Source organism: Diorhabda sublineata, chromosome 7 (genome assembly GCF_026230105.1).
Source record: "Diorhabda sublineata isolate icDioSubl1.1 chromosome 7, icDioSubl1.1, whole genome shotgun sequence".
NCBI classification, from domain to species: Eukaryota; Metazoa; Arthropoda; class Insecta; order Coleoptera; family Chrysomelidae; genus Diorhabda; species Diorhabda sublineata.
The window spans coordinates 33,886,396-33,908,210 of record NC_079480.1 but is presented as its reverse complement, the minus strand read 5'-3'; the positions used below and the strand labels follow the sequence as shown (position 1 = coordinate 33,908,210).

General features: G+C 33.2%; 1 protein-coding gene across 2 annotated transcripts in view; it reads left to right on the top strand.

Annotated features, from left to right (window-relative positions):
- Positions 1-21,815, top strand: part of LOC130447164 (protein nubbin-like) — a 53,927-nt gene that overhangs the window by 22,794 nt on the left and 9,318 nt on the right. The window contains exons 3-5 of one of the 2 annotated variants that reach the window (XM_056783856.1): positions 9,566-9,681; positions 16,681-16,935; positions 17,485-17,544. In XM_056783856.1, coding sequence (XP_056639834.1) covers positions 9,566-9,681; positions 16,681-16,935; positions 17,485-17,544 — 431 coding nt within the window. The remainder of the gene's footprint in view (positions 1-9,565; positions 9,682-16,680; positions 16,936-17,484; positions 17,545-21,815) is intronic. The other variant, XM_056783857.1, reaches the window with a different exon arrangement.

Below are 21,815 nucleotides of genomic sequence, written 5' to 3'. Positions count from 1 at the left end.
TTCGAGTTAAAAAAATGACCACAGAGTCTCACAAAACTTTAGATAAATCAGTAAAGGAACGATCATTTTTTCGTATCCGTTATTTCCTTAATAAAATAATTCTTAATATCAATATATGTTCAATTTCTTTCTTTCTCTTTTCATCTCCATTATAAAGAAACGTTTTTCCTCACTATTTTTTTCTTCTTCTTAATTATACTATTGTCAAATCTAAATCGAATTTTACCAACTTCTTGTTGTTTCATCTAATTTATTAATATTTAATGCCCTAATATATTTTCTAACTTACATTAACTGCTGACATCTTCAGATCGAGATCGGGAGATTTTAAACGACCCTCGTACTACTATCGTTCGTTTTTTCATTTCGCAAATTAAAAGTTTAATCACTTCTTTTTGATTCTCCTCCGTAAACTTGTTCAGTAATCTGCTTATTCACAACTTTTTCAATTCGAATTCGTTCCAAAAGAACTAACTATGGGACGAAGGGAGTCGCATAATGCTAATTAAAAGTTCGCTCGTATTGAAAATTCAAATGTAATCTTAGTAATTCATCGATATATCACCATAGATGAATCTTGGATTCACAATTCTGCACCAGATATAAAAATACAGTCGAAATAATGGACTTTTTCCGAAAAAACGTACTCGAATGGATACAATAATTATTATTTCGACCAATAAAGGTACAACTACAGTATTTTGATGTTAAAAAATTCGAAAACTTGGTGATTTTAGAAATTAGAAGATCGGAACGATTGAATGAAGTCTCTAATTGAGATTTTATGTAAAAAAAATGTCTTGTCTTGTCCCCTTCGTCCCCTACGTGAAAACCCTGGCAAGGACTATAAATTCGTTTTAATAAAAATGATGAAATTTAAAGTTTCGCTACCAGCCCACCCTCTAACGTCCATTCCATCGATCATAAGTGATTACCAGTCCTTTTTCTCGTTACTCGACATAACAGCATTTGGTGGTGATAGAGGGGACAACAAGGGGTGTAAATTTTTAGGGCAGCAGACATTAAAAAACTGCGATAATCCATGAAAATACAACGTAATCGATTGTGCCTGGTCCATATGTGAAATATGATTGGGTTCTCTATAAAAATCAGTTTCATCATTTCGACCCTCTGGTTATAAAAATAAAAAAAAATTTAAAATATTCTAGTCTGCAAAGGGTGCATAATAGGTTTTTACAAAATTTTCGCATCTATCATTTTATGCTGTTAAATAATATCAGATAACGGTTTTTCCAATAGAATTAAATGAAATAGACACGGGAGATGAAATTTCAAATTCTTCAACCCTTATAAATAGCCCTAAAAAAATTACGAATGTCGAGCGTAATATTTCCTTAATGGACTAGTATTCGTAATGTTTTTTTGATTTGATTGATTTCCATGTAAATGATTGTTCAAACAATTCTGAAATCAATTCTTTCATCTGACAATTCTCGCTACAAAAAAGCAACTTCCAACCAAGGACTACATCCTTAAGGGCGCCTTAAGGAAGATTTTTTCCATGTTTTTGGCCACTGTGAATACATTTGTTGTCTCAATCTCTTTAGAAACAACGAGATTTTGGTCTAAAAACGTTGGTTCCGTCAATACAAATCGCACCTCCGCTCAAATAGTGTCATAAGTCAAAAAAAATATTGTAGATCATCCATAATCCAAATATACACTTTGTGCATGAATAGGTGAGATGACTTTTGTCGAAAAAACAAAAAAATCTCCATCAAAGACCCGCTTTTCAAGAGACACTCGGATCAATCAAATCAACCATCCAACAAGAAGATAATCGGTAATTTTTTTAGCCTTCCTTATCATGACAACTTCTGGTGGTGTTAAACGTTCGGGATTCAAAAATTTTATCTCTTAAAAAATTTTATCAAGGCATTTATCAAGTATTCCTCAAACAGAAAGCTGAACCTCCAGGTCAGATTAGGAATCATGGAATGTTATGTTTGGTCAGTACTGATGGAAACTTGGACCTTGAAAACTCAAATGATCTAAAAACTTGAGACGTGGCTCTATAGATGCATCCTGGAGATACCCTGGACTGACAGAATCACCAGCGACGAAGTACTAAGACGTATTGGTCGCAAAAAAAGCTGTTGGTAATTGTTAAACATAAATCTAAATGTCCACGTCAGATTAGTATTCATGGAATGTTATTTGTGGTCACACTTGAGATGTGGCTCTTTAATCGCTTCCTGGAGATACCCTGGACTGACAGAATCACCAACGACGAAGTTCTAAGATGTATTGGTCGCAGAAAAAGCTGTTGATAATTGTTAAACAGAAATCTGAACCTCCAGGTCAGAATAGGAATCATGGAATGTTATGTTTGGTCAGTACTGATGGAAACTTGGACCTTGAAAACTCAAATGATCAAAAATCTTGAGATATGGCTCTATAGATGCATCCTGGAGATACCCTGGACTGACAGAATCACCAGCGACGAAGTACTAAGATGTATTGGTCGCAAAAAAAGCTGTTGGTAATTGTTAAACATAAATCTAAATGTCCACGTCAGATTAGTATTCATGGAATGTTATTTGTGGTCACACTTGAGATGTGGCTCTTTAATCGCTTCCTGGAGATACCCTGGACTGACAGAATCACCAACGACGAAGTTCTAAGATGTATTGGTCGCAAAAAAAGCTGTTGATAATTGTTAAACAGAAATCTGAACCTCCAGGTCAGAATAGGAATCATGGAATGTTATGTTTGGTCAGTACTGATGGAAACTTGGACCTTGAAAACTCAAATGATCAAAAATCTTGAGATATGGCTCTATAGATGCATCCTGGAGATACCCTGGACTGACAGAATCACCAGCGACGAAGTACTAAGACGTATTGGTCGCAAAAAAAGCTGTTGGTAATTGTTAAACATAAATCTAAATGTCCACGTCAGATTAGTATTCATGGAATGTTATTTGTGGTCACACTTGAGATGTGGCTCTTTAATCGCTTCCTGGAGATACCCTGGACTGACAGAATCACCAACGACGAAGTTCTAAGATGTATTGGTCGCAGAAAAAGCTGTTGATAATTGTTAAACAGAAATCTGAACCTCCAGGTCAGAATAGGATTCATGGAATGTTATGTTTGGTCAGTACTGATGGAAACTTGGACCTTGAAAACTCAAATGATCAAAAATCTTGAGATATGGCTCTATAGATGCATCCTGGAGATACCCTGGACTGACAGAATCACCAGCGATGAAGTACTAAGATGTATTGGTCGCAAAAAAAGCTGTTGGTAATTGTTAAACATAAATCTAAATGTCCACGTCAGATTAGTATTCATGGAATGTTATTTGTGGTCACACTTGAGATGTGGCTCTTTAATCGCTTCCTGGAGATACCCTGGACTGACAGAATCACCAACGACGAAGTTCTAAGATGTATTGGTCGCAAAAAAAGCTGTTGATAATTGTTAAACAGAAATCTGAACCTCCAGGTCAGAATAGGAATCATGGAATGTTATGTTTGGTCAGTACTGATGGAAACTTGGACCTTGAAAACTCAAATGATCAAAAATCTTGAGATATGGCTCTATAGATGCATCCTGGAGATACCCTGGACTGACAGAATCACCAGCGATGAAGTACTAAGATGTATTGGTCGCAAAAAAAGCTGTTGGTAATTGTTAAACATAAATCTAAATGTCCACGTCAGATTAGTATTCATGGAATGTTATTTGTGGTCACACTTGAGATGTGGCTCTTTAATCGCTTCCTGGAGATACCCTGGACTGACAGAATCACCAACGACGAAGTTCTAAGATGTATTGGTCGCAAAAAAAGCTGTTGATAATTGTTAAACAGAAATCTGAACCTCCAGGTCAGAATAGGAATCATGGAATGTTATGTTTGGTCAGTACTGATGGAAACTTGGACCTTGAAAACTCAAATGATCAAAAATCTTGAGATATGGCTCTATAGATGCATCCTGGAGATACCCTGGACTGACAGAATCACCAGCGACGAAGTACTAAGATGTATTGGTCGCAAAAAAAGCTGTTGGTAATTGTTAAACATAAATCTAAATGTCCACGTCAGATTAAGATTCATGGAATGTTATGTTTGGTCAGTACTGATGGAAACTTGGACCTTGAAAACTCAAATGATCAAAAAACTTGAGACGTGGCTGTATAGATGCATCCTGGAGATACCCTGGACTGACAGAATCACCAGCGACGAAGTACTAAGACGTATTGGTCGCAAAAAAAGCTGTTGGTAATTGTTAAACATAAATCTAAATGTCCACGTCAGATTAGGATTCTTGGAATGTTATGTTTGATCAGTACTGCTGTAGAAAGTGGAAACTTGGACCTTGAAGATTCAAATGATCAAAAAACTTGAGACGTGGCTCTATAGATGGATCCTGGAGTTATCCTGGACTGACAGAATCACCAAAAATGCACTGATCTCACGGCGAATATTATTGCAGTGGCCAAAATTAATGAATGAAAGTTTGAATCGCTACTTCAAGCACCCTATTCTCCAGATTCAGCCCCCTCGGATTATACTCTGTTCGCTCGGTGGTCAAAGAGTAAACTAAATAAATAAAAATGTGACATCCATAATATCCGTCTGTTGCCTAAACAAAAATATTATAAAAGAAATCGATTAGTGTAGAAACGACTAAAAAACTAGTTGAAATAATTAATGAAACGTTGAAATGCGAAAAGATATTTCGTCGACAAACGGCACGAGAAAAACTATAAAATAAGAGACAAACATTTGGCGAAAAAAAAAAAAAGTAGTATATAAATTTATTAAGATCGCGTTCTTAGTTGCGTTCAACATTTCACGGTTTTTATAGAATCGAATTCTGTTACGCGTATTGAATACTAAAATAGTCATATTCAGATAGGCCTCACTGACTTCCCTACTGGCATTTAAATAGCCGCTACGACCAAATAGTACAGTCGACGTGAATCATTTTTTTCTTTATATATACGAGATACAAATTCTTATTAATACATTGGGTGATTCATTAAAAAGTATTTTGAATCTGGGTTTTCGAGCTTTTTTCGTCTGGATACTGATTTGAATGGCCTTGGACTATATTTGTAGAATTGTCATTAAAAAACTGTGCAAACTACAAACAGTTTTTGATTTAATAGGCTGAATTTCAAATGACAGTCATACCAATAGTATATTAGTTGAAGAAATTAGAGACATAATGAAAAGTCACTGCATTAGAGAGGAAAAACGAATTCAGGATGTGATGAGATGGTTTATAGAACGTAATGGTCAAAAAAAATTTTGAAAAAACTTAGATTTCAAAACCGGAAAGAAAATTTCAATATAATTAAATTTTGTCGATGAGTGCGACAAATTAAAACTTGCAAATACCTAATTTGTTTATTATTCTTCATCTATGAGTTATGTCTTCGGTGTTTATGATTATAGTTTAGTCCCCAGTTAGCCCTGTGAGACTAAAGTACTTACTTTTTGAACCAAGATATCTTTTCGTACAAAAATAGTTTCCATTCTCGAAAATTCAGACTGCTAAGTTTCAAAATATGTAAAACCAAGGAACTATCGATCGTCGCCATGAACTACAAAGACATCAGGTGATTTGTGGCCTCGAAAAACCACAACCGCTGAATATAAACGAATTGTATTGATCGACGACTCAGAGATAGTAGCTCAGATCAAGGAATCTTCTATAGTGAAAACGAGATTGATTGTAGCTGATCTTTTTGAAAGCCGCAGTTCAAAAGAAGAACAGATGTTAGATCCAGTGTAGTTTCGAGTGCAAAACACAGTGGAGGCTCGCTGGTGGTTTGGGGAGGTTCTGGAGGAAGAGCAACTGAATATCTGGTAAAAACTGAAAAGATTTTTAATATTAAAAGAAAATGCAGTACGTTTTGGCCAGCACCTGATTGTCAGAAAATTTATCTTCTGGTATGACAGCGATGGCAAACATTTCTGGAAGCTGTGTAAAGAAGAATGTACTGGAAGTGATGATTTGGCCGTAACAGTCGCTCGACCTCAACCCGATTGAATTGTGGGTCAAATCGGATATGGAAATCGGAAAGCAGTGTAGTAGTAATGAGAGCAAAAAGGGATAACAACGATTTATTGAAAAATACAGATATCAAAATCGATAGTGTTGTTTTTATTTGTTATGTGTCATGGAAACTAAAGAGTGGACCTAAACTTTTGACCGGTATAAATAGTAAAACCGTTAGGAAAATATTTATATAGGTTTTATAAAAATTTTTTGTAAAATCGTTGGAATATAGAGAAAATTATTGGTAACATCAAAAATTTCATGAAAAAACGCTGCCTTGACCTTTTTTGTTTTAACATCTATTCATCAATTATTTTAAAAAGAAGCCAAAGTGAAAAGATGCAATTTAAGTTTAAACAGTTGTTAATTTCGAAATTTTTCATAATGGAGGATAAGGATTTTGTCAGATGACATTGTAAACATGGAGGAAACTAATAATATTATGAACAAAAATTTGCTTGACGTTTTTTTTTGTATAAAACATCCTTCGTACTATAAATGTTCTTTGCAAAATATGTAAACTAAGGTTTGATTTTTAAGTCATAGAAACGTGACGAAAATACAGGATTCCCCTAAATCATTTTTCTCAAAAGTTCTCGTAGCACCTGACCGCCGTGAAATCTGAATAAATTTTACAAAAATCTACAAAATATTCAGATTTTCTCCGGATTTATACTTTGAATAACAAAACGGAGATGATCGCAAAAATTCAAAGGAAACACATTAAGGTAGATCGACAACATTCAATAAAGATTTTGGTTTATATTTGGCGGATTTCGATACCTTCCAAAACCACTTAAATGTGAATAAAAACAGAATTTATTTAACGGATTTTGGTAACTCACGTTATTTGTAACATACACGATTATCAAAATTCCGAATAAGTGCCTCAAACATAAATTTTTAATTCCGAACACACTGTTCACACCATCACTACTTACACTACACTATACACTACACTATACACTACACTATACACTACACTATACACTACACTATACACTACACTATACACTACACTATACACTACACTATACACTACACTATACATTACACTATATATTACACTATACACTACACTATACACTACACTATACGCTACACTATACACTACACTATACACTACACTATACACTACACTATACATTACACTATACACTACACTATACACTACACTATACACTACACTATACACTACACTATACACTACACTATACACTACACTATACACTACACTATACACTACACTATACATTACACTATACACTACACTATACACTACACTATACACTACACTATACACTACACTATACACTACACTATACACTACACTATACACTACACTATACACTACACTATACGCTACACTATACACTACACTATACACTACACTATACACTACACTATACACTACACTATACACTACACTATACACTACACTATACACTACACTATACACTACACTATACATTACACTATACACTACACTATACGCTACACTATACACTACACTATACACTACACTATACACTACACTATACACTACAATATACACTACACTATACACTACACTATACACTACACTATACACTACACTATACACTACACTATACACTACACTATACACTACACTATACACTACACTATACACTACACTATACACTACACTATACACTACTATGCTAGATAATTACTGTAAGGTGGGTGACCAAAACTTGGAACTACGTGTCGTGGATTAAAACCACTCCAGACGAAAATTGATTTGTTAATGAAGTGTTTATGCATTGCTTTGACTGTTTTTCTTATCTCCAAAGGACTCATCTTCATTTTCAATAGTCTTTAAGACACTTTTTTCACACAGTTTTAGTTCTATTCCTGTTTGTTGTTGATTATTCCCGTTTCAATTGCTTTTATTTCTTTTTTTATACTTTCCTCTTAATCCCTTAGCTGCCTCAATGATCTTCTCTTGTTTCTTCTCCAATTTATTTCCTTTACTTTTACTTATTTTAAATAGTTTCTTTTGTAGGGTGTATTAGTTTTTATCTCCCGCTGTTTTTGGTTCGATATTTCCGGTCAGGTATTTTGTTCTCTGAAAATTTTATCCTTCTACATATTAATTCTCCTGTGAATATACTGTTTCTTCAGATATTTTCAGTATTCCTTTCGTCCCTGATTCTCTAGTTTCCAAAATTTAATTGTGTTGTATCCTTTATTAATTTGTACACAAATCGCTTTTGAGTTAGGCAACACAATAAGCAATAAAGTTAATGATGTTGTCTAACTGTCTAACTAAATTATTCATGAAAAAACTTTTCATTTGAAGCGAATTTGTTTTATTAACATATACAACTTTCTAAATATTATCAATCACTTTATAAAAATTTAAAAATAACAAAATACAGAGGATTAATTATAAGTAACCTAACTTTAAAAGTTTGTATCGATAATCTTTTCGATCTGACCCCAACTAAATTTTTTGGTATAACTAATCGAAAATATAAAAACTGTTGAGTATGAAAAACCCCAAATCTCTTATAACTAATCATCATCATTCAAATAAATGTTTATAAAAGATCCTAGTCGACGAAAGTGAAGCTATTTTTCCGCTTGAAAGGAATCAGCCCTTCTGGTTCATCTCTAAATATAAAAATTCAGTAGGTGTGAAATTCCTTATAGCTGACATGAGGGCAAGTGCCCTCGTACGCTTATCGATGCGTGATTTACCTTATCAGAGTGTATGCAGGACTTAACACCATAACAGAAGTGGTGTAGGAGTCTATCGGAAAATTGCTATACACATTTTCCGCATTACTGTTTGAGAAAGTGTTGATTTTCAAAATAAACAAAAAATAACTACAGTGACAAACTATATTATACGTATTTCACATTGTAATATTGATTTCGCGCATATAAAATTATCATAATATCAAAATTATCTGAATATAAATATAGGCAACTCATTTTACAACAGTTAAACTGGTTGCATATATAAGAGATACATTAATCAGAATTATTTCAAAACAATTTGTATTTCATTTATTGTATGTTAAAATCATTTTATGTGAATTATGATTTTTTAAATAATAAAAAACTACTACTAAATAGTTGAAATAATTAATATCCGTTAATGCTAGTCGATATTAATGACATTATTAGTTGGGGACATAAATTATTTTTAGTTGAAAGATGGCGCCATTTTACAAATATTACGATAAATGATAATTGTTTTTGTACGTATTTATCAATTATTTTAATAATTTTATTTATATTATTTATCTTCTGTACTCATTTTCAGTACTGAAGCATTTTTTGGGAATAATATTTTCAAAAAATCCCCCTTAACCTTAAATGCATTTGTTATGTTTTGTAGAGAGGGAGGTTACTTTAGAGATTTTACGATAGTTGGTAGTATCATGACATATACATAACCTCCAAAGTAACCGTTATTTCTAATTATTTAACTGACGGTAAAAAAAATAAAATATGTTCCTCAAATATATAATAAACTTATTTTTATATTGTTTCCAGACGGAGAAACAAACGGAGAAATTAGTGGCGATGACCAAAGTATTACCAGCGACCATCCCCTCAATCAAAACGATGAAAATTCTATGGATTCCGATAGAGATGGAGCGTTAAATTTAGTGAGTATTTTTAACCGTTATTTTTTAATCGATATGTGACTTCAAATGAAGTTAATCAAAGTGGCTAATGCTACGGTTTGTCGTGAGCGTAAATATATTTATAGAACATGGGAAAAAATATCAAATATTTACAGCATTTACAAGAAAATAAGTTGTGTCATATTAATTAGATCTTGCACCGTCAGATTACTATTCATTCGAATCCAGTGCGACGATTTTTTGCACATCAAGGTCCCGAAGAACTTGATGAACGTTGAGTTAGAACCAATACGATGAAATATATTTCGAAAATTACATTTTGTACGATTATTAAATGAGAAAAGTTTTCATTGCACATTGTCATTATTTATGAAACAAACTTGTTAGTAACATTGCAGATAGACTTCGATCATCAGTTTCTAAGGTGCTTCAAAAGATGTACAACAACAATTCAAGATCTTTTTATTGCTAATAACCTATAGTAAAAGAATAAGAGTCATAATATGGCTTAAAGATCTAATGTTTTCTAAAATCATCGACTGGGAACTAACTTATCGTGTTCAACGATAACTGAAAAAATCTTCTGTTTACTGATTAGAATCCAATAACGGAAACCATATGAACGAATGGACACATACAGAAGGATTTACTAACGATACGCACCTTCTTATACATAATGTCAGCTATGGAGGCGGCGAGGTGGTATTCCTTGAGACGTAAGCGTCGAAGTCGTAGAAATCGTTGGGTGAATAGCTACAGATAATGTGAATAACATCCTTCGGGATCAAGTTGTGCCATAAAAAAACGATATTCAGTATCAAATACTAGAAAAGAACTAATAGTTTGTCATCCAATTGGAATGGAATGCAACTTCTCAAGTTTACATTTGGATTCTACTAAGAAGTACCAATGATTCTGTTTACGAATATTAGTACTACGAGGATGGCACCATCTGGTATCTGGCTCATTAAAGAAAACGCAAAAATTTTAAAAATATATATATTTTTATCTTTCATATCTCCATATACTTTTCCCAGCGATATTCAATAAATTCGATCACATCTTCATTGGTGGGAAATCTTTGACCAACGAGCGAGTTTTTGAAGTCTAGTCTAACAGAAAATGATCAGATGGGACTAAATCTAGTGAATAGGGTGCATGAGGTAGCAATTCAAAGTTTGATTCATTAATTTTGGTCATTGCTATAACAGATGTGTGAGCTGGTGCACGGTCTTGATGAAACAACACTTTCTTCTTAGCTAAATGTGATTTCTTCGCTTAAACGTTCCATAAAACTCTTTTACAAGATAGTCAATGGTAAATATCCCACGCACATTTCAAAAAAACCAATGCCATGACCTTGCTTGCAGATGGAACGGTATTTACCTTCTTTAGAGCCATTTCTCTCTCTTCGGCCCATTGATTTGATCGTTCTTTTGTTTCTGATGTGAAGTGATGGACCCACATTTCATCCGTAGTTATGAAACTCCATGGAAACATCTTCACGAGCAAACGCGGCATCCATCTTGCGCACAACTTTCTCATGTCCAAATTTTCAGTTAATGCGATATACCACACTTTTGGCAATTCCTATTATGTCTGCTAGCCTTCGCTCTTTCAGTCGACGATCATCCAGTACCGCTTTGTGGATTTTCATCAACATTTCTGGAGTCGTCACATTATTTGGTCGACCATTACTTTGCTGATCTTCGCAGGTCTTAAAGTCTCGTCTAAACTTTGCTACCCAATATTTTTCTGTTGTTATCGAAGGAGTAGTCTCACCCAGAGTAGAATCTAGTTCAGCTTTTATAGTGGTTGGGCTAAGTCTTATATCAAATAAAGATGACCAATTTTACTAAAAACGTTCACTATTAATGGCTGCCAAACAAAAACTAAACATCGTGGCGTCTTCAAACTTGAAACATGTTCTGTTTAAATTTAATACAATGGTATTTTTCAAACAACTATCACCTCTAGGTCAGACCAAGTACTTCTAGGTCGTCCTCATAGTTTGAAGCCTCTTATTTCAACTGTGAAACCTAACCGCGTCCTAAATTTTTCTACGTACAATCAACCTTCAAAAACATGAACTTAAAATATCAGAAGTCAAGTAACTTTCTCAAAATTTTTTTTTTGCTACGCTCCTTTCATAAAAATCTAATAATGTTGACTAAGCTGTTTTTAGTAGTATCAACAACGTTAATAAAAATTTATGTTGTTTCGCTTAATAATTGTATAAAACATTTTGTTGTCCACCTGGTATGAATTTTATGTTTACAATGATTTGTATTATCGTATAAACAAAAATACACGCGTATTTTATCCAAAAGTTTCGAGCTCGATAACTTATGATTGTAGAAAATCCCTAATGTACCAAAATCTTTTCGAATCTCCCTTCAAAACTTAAATGTTTTAATTCCCTGGGGGAACATTCCCTCTGTTGTATTTCAAAATTAATTTTATTCGTCGGAATCGTTCATTTTGAGAACTTGATTTTTTTTAATCTTCACAACTTTGGTCTGTCTCGTTGAAGCTCGACTGCTGCATATGGGGTTTCAGAACCTCAAAAACCGTACGTTGTGGCGGTTTATTGCACCAGACACATGGAACGTGGTTTCATCATTGAATCTTCAGGCAAATTCCACACGTTTTGGTCGATCTGTTGGCAACATTGCCAGCAGCATACACACGCAAATGTTTATGAAAAACCATGTGGATTGCGGTGGTGGGTATTTGGAGTTGTCTTTGAAGCCTTTCGGATTGTGCTGGAATGTTTGCTCCACATTTTCTGAACTTGTACCGGGTCGTCTGGCTCCACTTTTATACAATACTCATCCGGCGGATGCCTATCTAACCTTGAGGCTCTATTTGCTCTATTTCTTTAGTTTATTCTTCACGTTTCTGATCCACATACAAACGCTGTAGATAAGGAGTGAATTGACAGTGTCCAGTAAGGAAAAATTATGTAATAATCTACTCCACCATGTTTTTTGTCTCATCCGACGTACTCACCTGATTTAGTTCCATGCGAATACCTTCAGTTGGCTTGGTGGGAAGCGATTTTAACAATTAAATAGATGATGTCAGAGACAAACACGTAAATCAATATAATTTAAAACTCAAATCATTTTTGTACAGAAAAAAACGGTAGAAAGAAAAATTTATCATCTTCGATAATAATCTAATAAAGAAACATCGTCATACTTATTCCAGATGCCATAATCTGGCATTTTCGAGTAGGTTTTATATCTATCTACTTTACTTGGTACTCAAATTTTATCTTATCAGTTTTATTCTGAAGAAAAAACCACGACAAATACCCTTTTTTTATATATATTATTTTATTTTCAATATTAATTAAGTGATATTGGGTAGGAGTTATAAATATTTAATTATTTTTGTGATTTAACAAACGAAGGTAGGAAATTATTTCAGTTTTAATCTCAAATTCATTGAGAACATTTTCCATAAAAAGTTAAACTGTAATTTTTTCTTCTTTTATACATAATTAGTAACTAGAAACTTTCCAATACATTTCGCAACATCCTCAACGTGTTTCTTTTACTTGGAAGAAATGTCGAACTAGAACAAGCGGTAAAGCTAGAAGATGCATGGAAGAAGAAATAAGAAAAATTGGAAAATTATATTGAAAATAGAAGCGATGAAAATGAAGAGACCAAAACTGAACACAAAAGAACGTTTCAAAGAAAAATTCATTCACAGAAACATTACAAAATAAGAAGAATTGGAAGATGAAGAAGAATCATGCGAGGATGGAAGGATAATCACGAAGGAGAAAGTGGAAGAAGCGATAAGGAAAAGTAAAATAGGAAAATCATGTGGGGTTGACAACATAGAAGCAGAAATGATAAAATATATTCAATTTAGCATGAAATACAAAAAAGAAGACCCAAAAAAAAATGTGCGAAAACTACAAACTACAAATACGAAGATCATAGAAACATTGATGAAGAAATGGAGAAGGAGCAAAGTGAAATGAAAGATCGATAACATAAATATATTGAGTAGCTAAAGGATCGAAGGAGTTTAGAATGGATATGGGGCTGTAACAAGGATATAGTCTTAACCCCCTTCTATTTATACTTTTCAATAAAAGGATAATAAAAACAATTAGAAGAAGAATTATAAACTGGAGACTATGATTGTTATATTTAAGAAAATAAAAGTGAAAGTAGACGTATAGATAAAGACCATGGAAGACCTAAAAATGGAAATTAACATTAAGGAATACAAAAGGTAGTAAGTCAAAAAAGAGAAAGTGAAGAAAATTTAATAATAAGAGGTCAAAGAATACATAGATTGGTAATTTTGTGTATAGCGATTAAAATAAGAAAAGTAAATATAATATACCGAAAATAAGACAATATTCGAGATAAAAAATAGGACAACATATAAAGACAAAAGTATACAAACTCGAAAGATGAAACAACCAAGGAAAATAGCAGGGAAAACGAAGATGGATAGAAGTAGAAAACATAAAGAGGAGACATGTTAAGAAAAGTAACAAACAAAAAGGTACAAGCAAAAAAGGAAAGAGTAAAACCCAGGAAAACTTTGCTACGACTAGTAGCATAGCAAGTGGGAAGACAAGGGTGAACAAACAATAGATGAATGAAGTATCAAAGGCATAAAGTAGTCCAGAGAAGAAAAGACTCGAATATTTCCTTTTAGTCCTTTAAACCTCGAAAGAAAACGCACCCTTTCACTACTCATCCTTAAAACAGTGTATACAACCTCTTGTTACACTGTTTGATTGTTCTCAAAACTTTAACTCGTCAAATCTGTAGTTTAATTGATTAATTAATAATTATTTCCACCCCAACTCTAAGAAAATCTAATCTTTAGAGTATTTCAAAAATCCACAGTCTCTATAAACTGTAGGACATTAACTGCGATCAAAGTATCTGTTGTGTCATCTTCTTTTGCTGATTTATTAATCCCAATCATTCAGTTGATGAAATATAGTTCGAGTTGATAGACCTGGTGAATTGTCTACCGCTATTTTGAGATTTTTCCCCATCCACCTCCTTTTCTAGTGTGTTTTCCATGGTTTTGTAGCCAATTTAACCGAAGGCTTCAGATCATACATTATCCGCCCTTATTTTAGGAAGTATGTATATTATTTCATTCCCCTTGTACACCCAAAAAAAAACCGGAAGAAAATAAAGAGCCCTCGTTAACAAAATTGGACGAAATTCACAAAACGACAACTGCAGAAACACCGCTCTTCGCTCCACTAGTGGTATGATGATGATGTGAACCTCGGTCTGGATAACCGGTACCTTAAGAGCGCAAAGTTGATACTGGAAGTGTTTTAATTATCTTTCAATGTCATTAAACGTTTATATAAAAAATATATTCGTCTATGAACCTTTCTGATTAATATTCAATTAATATATCAACTGAAAACGAAGATTTCCCTTATTTTCTATGTCCATTCATAAAAAAAATAGGTAAAATAACAAAATAATCGAATTGAAACCACTTATTTTGTTTGTATCTTATCTCATCAAAGTAACCTTCGCATTTTTAAAAATAGATTATATCAAATTTTTTATATTGAATATTTATTTATTGTGTATAAGAAAAATTTTTCAAACCAGGACTTGAATCTCCCATTCCGTACGTTCTTTGTTGATCAATTTCAGAGCGTTAGAGCTTAGATACAAAAAATTGTGACACCGCATGTTCAACATCTCGTTTGGATTCAAATGAATCTAACGGTGCAGGGTCCGGACTAAATGCTGCACGTGGTAAAAGTTCAATACCACCAAGAGTTAGTTTTCTAACCTCAATATCCCCCCACGCATTTAGACGACTCGAGTGAGAGCGATCTTCATCCCTTAAATCTCCACTAATAAAAGAATTAAATCAACGTTGTATCTTTCGAGTTTTTCCCTTCAAATTCACATATTTTGCTTGCTGTCTTAACTCCTTTAAACTTTTGCTTCTAATAATGTCTTATACATGAATATGCACTCCAATGTAATATTCTTATTTATTAATTATAATTATTAACTTATATAATAATCAAATTGTATAACTACTTGTATAATTGAATTTTCACTTGTTCACTAATTTACTTAAATTCACCGATCATTTTTCTATTTATTTCCGTGCCTTTTCAATATAAACTAAACTTTCGCTGTTAAACAAGATCGAATATATATCAGAATTAACATTTCTAGAATTCTAGAAAATGAACAAATGAATAAAAAAACTTTTCTAAGAATTAATTCTAAAAAAATAGCATGAAGAAGTCTATAAAAAAACGTAGTATCAAAAATCAAACAATTCTGCGTATTCGATTTTAGAGTTCCATTATAATCGGACAGAACCGGCTTCACGGCCCGTGTCGTTAACGAGTTGGTAACACTAGGCGTAGAAGACGAAGAGATAGGACAAATAGCCATAGGAAATAAGGTCACAAGGTATCTTCAGAAACAAACACCTGAAATAAGAAACCAAAACTTTTGCATAGCAAAAATCAGACCTATACACCAGCGGAAACAACAAACGATTATGTGACGTAGAAAACATTAACAAAAATGGGTATCACGGCGTAAAAACCAACATATAAGTCGAAAGATAAACTACGAATTGTTAAAAATAGGAAGGGATGAATCTCCAATTGAAACACGAGGTAAACGTCGACCAAGAAAGAAGTGAATGACAACCTCCAGGATGAGGTAAGATAAAGAAGAAGAAACAGAAGATAGGCCCATAATGAAAAAGAAGAGGAAGAAGAAGTTTAGTCCCTGATGTGTTGTTAACATCTAACTCAAGTATTTATATGGTTCAATCCCACTTTTTTACCGAGAAATTGTTTTTGATTTCCTGTGGAATCTATCCACAAGTTCTTAGTTAGTTGAGGTATTTTTTTCAGCAAATCCAAACTAAATAACGATGTTTATATAACTTTAGACACAAATAAAACGACATATAACTATCAATAAAGTTTTTTTACATAGATAATGAAAAATACCGTAAATTTTCTAGGTGAGATCGAGCAATGAACAACCAACAATATCAACACCAAATTCACAAGTAACTAGTTCGAGTCCGGGCGTTGGAGCAGCACTGGCGGCCTTAGGAAGTCTTGGTGGCATTTTCGGAAATCATCTTCAAATGTTAGGAAGTTTACCGGCTTTCCAAAGCCAGCAGAGCCTGCAGCAATTGCAGCAGTTGGCGATGCTGCAACAGGCTAGTGGTAATCAGATGAATCCTCAAGCTCAATTTTTATTCCAGAACCAGGTAATTGTCTGTATAATTGCAAAGAAAAGTGACTTTGGAATATTTATATTATTTTTTGAAAAATCTACATAAAAAGAGACGTTCCGCACTTTTTAAGGTATAAATAAAAGTTCTAAATATCAAATTCCAAACTTGGTATACACAGTGACTGAATATTTTGAGAGTAAATCAGTAGATTGCCAATTCGTTTCTAATTTATGTTGATCAGAATCGTCGTATCGGCATCCTAAAGATAACAGAGGCTTTCAAAATCTCGAACAATTAGCTTTTAAAACTGACAACACTGCTTACAAAGTGAATTTCAATATTTTAATAACTAGCGACAATAATACAAAAAAATCGATGCAAAAGAAATATGAATTAGCTTAATTTTTACAAAAAAAAATCGTCGCGTAAATGAAGATGGACGTGATTAAAAAAAATTTTTTTTCGACTGAGGGTAGATCAAAACAAATAAAAATCCTCGCAACGTTCGTGTGATTAAAAAAAAATGTTTACCAGTGTATGAATCGGCGAATTGATTTAACTTGTATTTTTTCTCAATTTAAGGGTTTCCTACAAGGTTTTCCTAGATCGAGTATATCTTCCAGACCCCCTCATACATTACAGGTGTGTTTTATATAACGACAATGTATATATTTGTATCGTTATAAGCATGTTTGTCTTACAAAAACACCATAAACACCAATTTGCAATGAGAATGAAATATGTGACATACACTCTAATAAATTAACCTTCGTTCTAACGTCATATCCAATAAAAATGCGCATTTAATCACTTTTTTAAACGAAACTAAAAAAATTATTATTTTGATAAATATTTTTATACGCGGCGGTTGCACGAAAAGATTCCGATCTCAACTAGAAAACGAAATCCATTTTGGATGCATCACTGGATTTTTCAGACAACCCTTGTAGGGAATGTAATGTGTAACTACCAAATTTTCTTTAATTATAACAGAGGAAAAACAATCAATTTAATGATTTGAATCGAATAAATGCTTATTATTCCTAAACGCAATCGAAATTCATTTCTTATTTGTGTTGCAACCCCCATAAAAAAGTCCAAAGGGATCTCGATGACTATTCAGTAGAGTCTCTTCTAAAGATACTCACGATCAGACTATTCCAAATGCGAAGACGTATCATCTTATTGACATTGTACATTAACAAACAGTAGCACCAATTCAAATTTTCAGTTTTTCTGTACGTTTCTCCATTTATCAAAAACGTAAATTCATCATCTCATCATCGCTTTTGTTTATTCAAAATTTGAATAATGAGGGAAATAAACGAACCCAGAGATGTACTCAAAACAGTGATAGACAATTCACCAGGTCTATCAACTCGAACTATATTTCATCATTAGATACGATTCCCCATTCTTCTATTTCTTATTTCCTGGTTCTATTATCTTCGTTGTCTTCTCTATCGAATTTTGTTTCATTATCTTCTCTTAAAAGTTCTCTAATCTTCCAATTTCTATTCACTGTTGACTTTTTGTACGAACCTAGAGAAGTAACTCAAAACAGTGATAGACAATTCACCAGGTCTATCAACTCGAACTATATTTCATCATTAGATACGATTCCCCATTCTTCTATTTCTTATTTCCTGGTTCTATTATCTTAGTTGTCTTCTCTATCGAATTTTCTTTCATCATCTTCTCTTAAAAGTTCTCTAATCTTTCAATTTCTATTCACTGTTGAAGTTTTGTACGAACCTAGAGAAGTAACTCAAAACAGTGATAGACAATTCACCAGGTCTATCAACTCGAACTGTATTTCATCATTAGATACGATTCCCCATTCTTCTATTTCTTATTTCCTGGTTCTATTATCTTCGTTGTCTTCTCTATCGAATTTTCCTTCATCATCTTCTCTTAAAAGTTCTCTAATCTTCCAATTTCTATTCACTGTTGAAGTTTTGTACGAACCTAGAGAAGTAACTCAAAACAGTGATAGACAATTCACCAGGTCTATCAACTCGAACTATATTTCATCATTAGATACGATTCCCCATTCTTCTATTTCTTATTTCCTGGTTCTATTATCTTCGTTGTCTTCTCTATCGAATTTTCTTTCATCATCTTCTCTTAAAAGTTCTCTAATCTTCCAATTTCTATTCACTGTTGAAGTTTTGTACGAACCTAGAGAAGTAACTCAAAACAGTGATAGACAATTCACCAGGTCTATCAACTCGAACTATATTTCATCATTAGATACGATTCCCCATTCTTCTATTTCTTATTTCCTGGTTCTATTATCTTCGTTGTCTTCTCTATCGAATTTTGTTTCATTATCTTCTCTTAAAAGTTCTCTAATCTTCCAATTTCTATTCACTGTTGACTTTTTGTACGAACCTAGAGAAGTAACTCAAAACAGTGATAGACAATTCACCAGGTCTATCAACTCGAACTATATTTCATCATTAGATACGATTCCCCATTCTTCTATTTCTTATTTCCTGGTTCTATTATCTTCGTTGTCTTCTCTATCGAATTTTCCTTCATCATCTTCTCTTAAAAGTTCTCTAATCTCTCAATTTCTATTCACTGTTGACTTTTTGTACGAACCTAGAGAAGTAACTCAAAACAGTGATAGACAATTCACCAGGTCTATCAACTCGAACTATATTTCATCATTAGATACGATTCCCCATTCTTCTATTTCTTATTTCCTGGTTCTATTATCTTCGTTGTCTTCTCTATCGAATTTTGTTTCATTATCTTCTCTTAAAAGTTCTCTAATCTTCAAATTTCTATTCACTGTTGACGTTTTGTACGAACCTAGAGAAGTAACTCAAAACAGTGATAGACAATTCACCAGGTCTATCAACTCGAACTATATTTCATCATTAGATACGATTCCCCATTCTTCTATTTCTTATTTCCTGGTTCTATTATCTTCGTTGTCTTCTCTATCGAATTTTCTTTCATCATCTTCTCTTAAAAGTTCTCTAATCTTTCAATTTCTATTCACTGTTGAAGTTTTGTACGAACCTAGAGAAGTAACTCAAAACAGTGATAGACAATTCACCAGGTCTATCAACTCGAACTGTATTTCATCATTAGATACGATTCCCCATTCTTCTATTTCTTATTTCCTGGTTCTATTATCTTCGTTGTCTTCTCTATCGAATTTTCCTTCATCATCTTCTCTTAAAAGTTCTCTAATCTTCCAATTTCTATTCACTGTTGACTTTTTGTACGAACCTAGAGAAGTAACTCAAAACAGTGATAGACAATTCACCAGGTCTATCAACTCGAACTATATTTCATCATTAGATACGATTCCCCATTCTTCTATTTCTTATTTCCTGGTTCTATTATCTTCGTTGTCTTCTCTATCGAATTTTCTTTCATCATCTTCTCTTAAAAGTTCTCTAATCTTCCAATTTCTATTCACTGTTGAAGTTTTGTACGAACCTAGAGAAGTAACTCAAAACAGTGATAGACAATTCACCAGGTCTATCAACTCGAACTATATTTCATCATTAGATACGATTCCCCATTCTTCTATTTCTTATTTCCTGGTTCTATTATCTTCGTTGTCTTCTCTATCGAATTTTCTTTCATCATCTTCTCTTAAAAGTTCTCTAATCTTCCAATTTCTATTCACTGTTGAAGTTTTGTACGAACCTAGAGAAGTAACTCAAAACAGTGATAGACAATTCACCAGGTCTATCAACTCAAACTGTATTTCATCATTAGATACGATTCCCCATTCTTCTATTTCTTATTTCCTGGTTCTATTATCTTCGTTGTCTTCTCTATCGAATTTTCCTTCATCATCTTCTCTTAAAAGTTCTCTAATCTTCCAATTTCTATTCACTGTTGACTTTTTGTACGAACCTAGAGAAGTAACTCAAAACAGTGATAGACAATTCACCAGGTCTATCAACTCGAACTATATTTCATCATTAGATACGATTCCCCATTCTTCTATTTCTTATTTCCTGGTTCTATTATCTTCGTTGTCTTCTCTATCGAATTTTCTTTCATCATCTTCTCTTAAAAGTTCTCTAATCTTCCAATTTCTATTCACTGTTGAAGTTTTGTACGAACCTAGAGAAGTAACTCAAAACAGTGATAGACAATTCACCAGGTCTATCAACTCGAACTATATTTCATCATTAGATACGATTCCCCATTCTTCTATTTCTTATTTCCTGGTTCTATTATCTTCGTTGTCTTCTCTATCGAATTTTCTTTCATCATCTTCTCTTAAAAGTTCTCTAATCTTCCAATTTCTATTCACTGTTGAAGTTTTGTACGAACCTAGAGAAGTAACTCAAAACAGTGATAGACAATTCACCAGGTCTAACAACTCGAACTATATTTCATCATTAGATACGATTCCCCATTCTTCTATTTCTTATTTCCTGGTTCTATTATCTTCGTTGTCTTCTCTATCGAATTTTCCTTCATCATCTTCTCTTAAAAGTTCTCTAATCTTCCAATTTCTATTCACTGTTGACTTTTTGTACGAACCTAGAGAAGTAACTCAAAACAGTGATAGACAATTCACCAGGTCTATCAACTCGAACTATATTTCATCATTAGATACGATTCCCCATTCTTCTATTTCTTATTTCCTGGTTCTATTATCTTCGTTGTCTTCTCTATCGAATTTTCTTTCATCATCTTCTCTTAAAAGTTCTCTAATCTTCCAATTTCTATTCACTGTTGAAGTTTTGTACGAACCTAGAGAAGTAACTCAAAACAGTGATAGACAATTCACCAGGTCTATCAACTCGAACTATATTTCATCATTAGATACGATTCCCCATTCTTCTATTTCTTATTTCCTGGTTCTATTATCTTCGTTGTCTTCTCTATCGAATTTTCCTTCATCATCTTCTCTTAAAAGTTCTCTAATC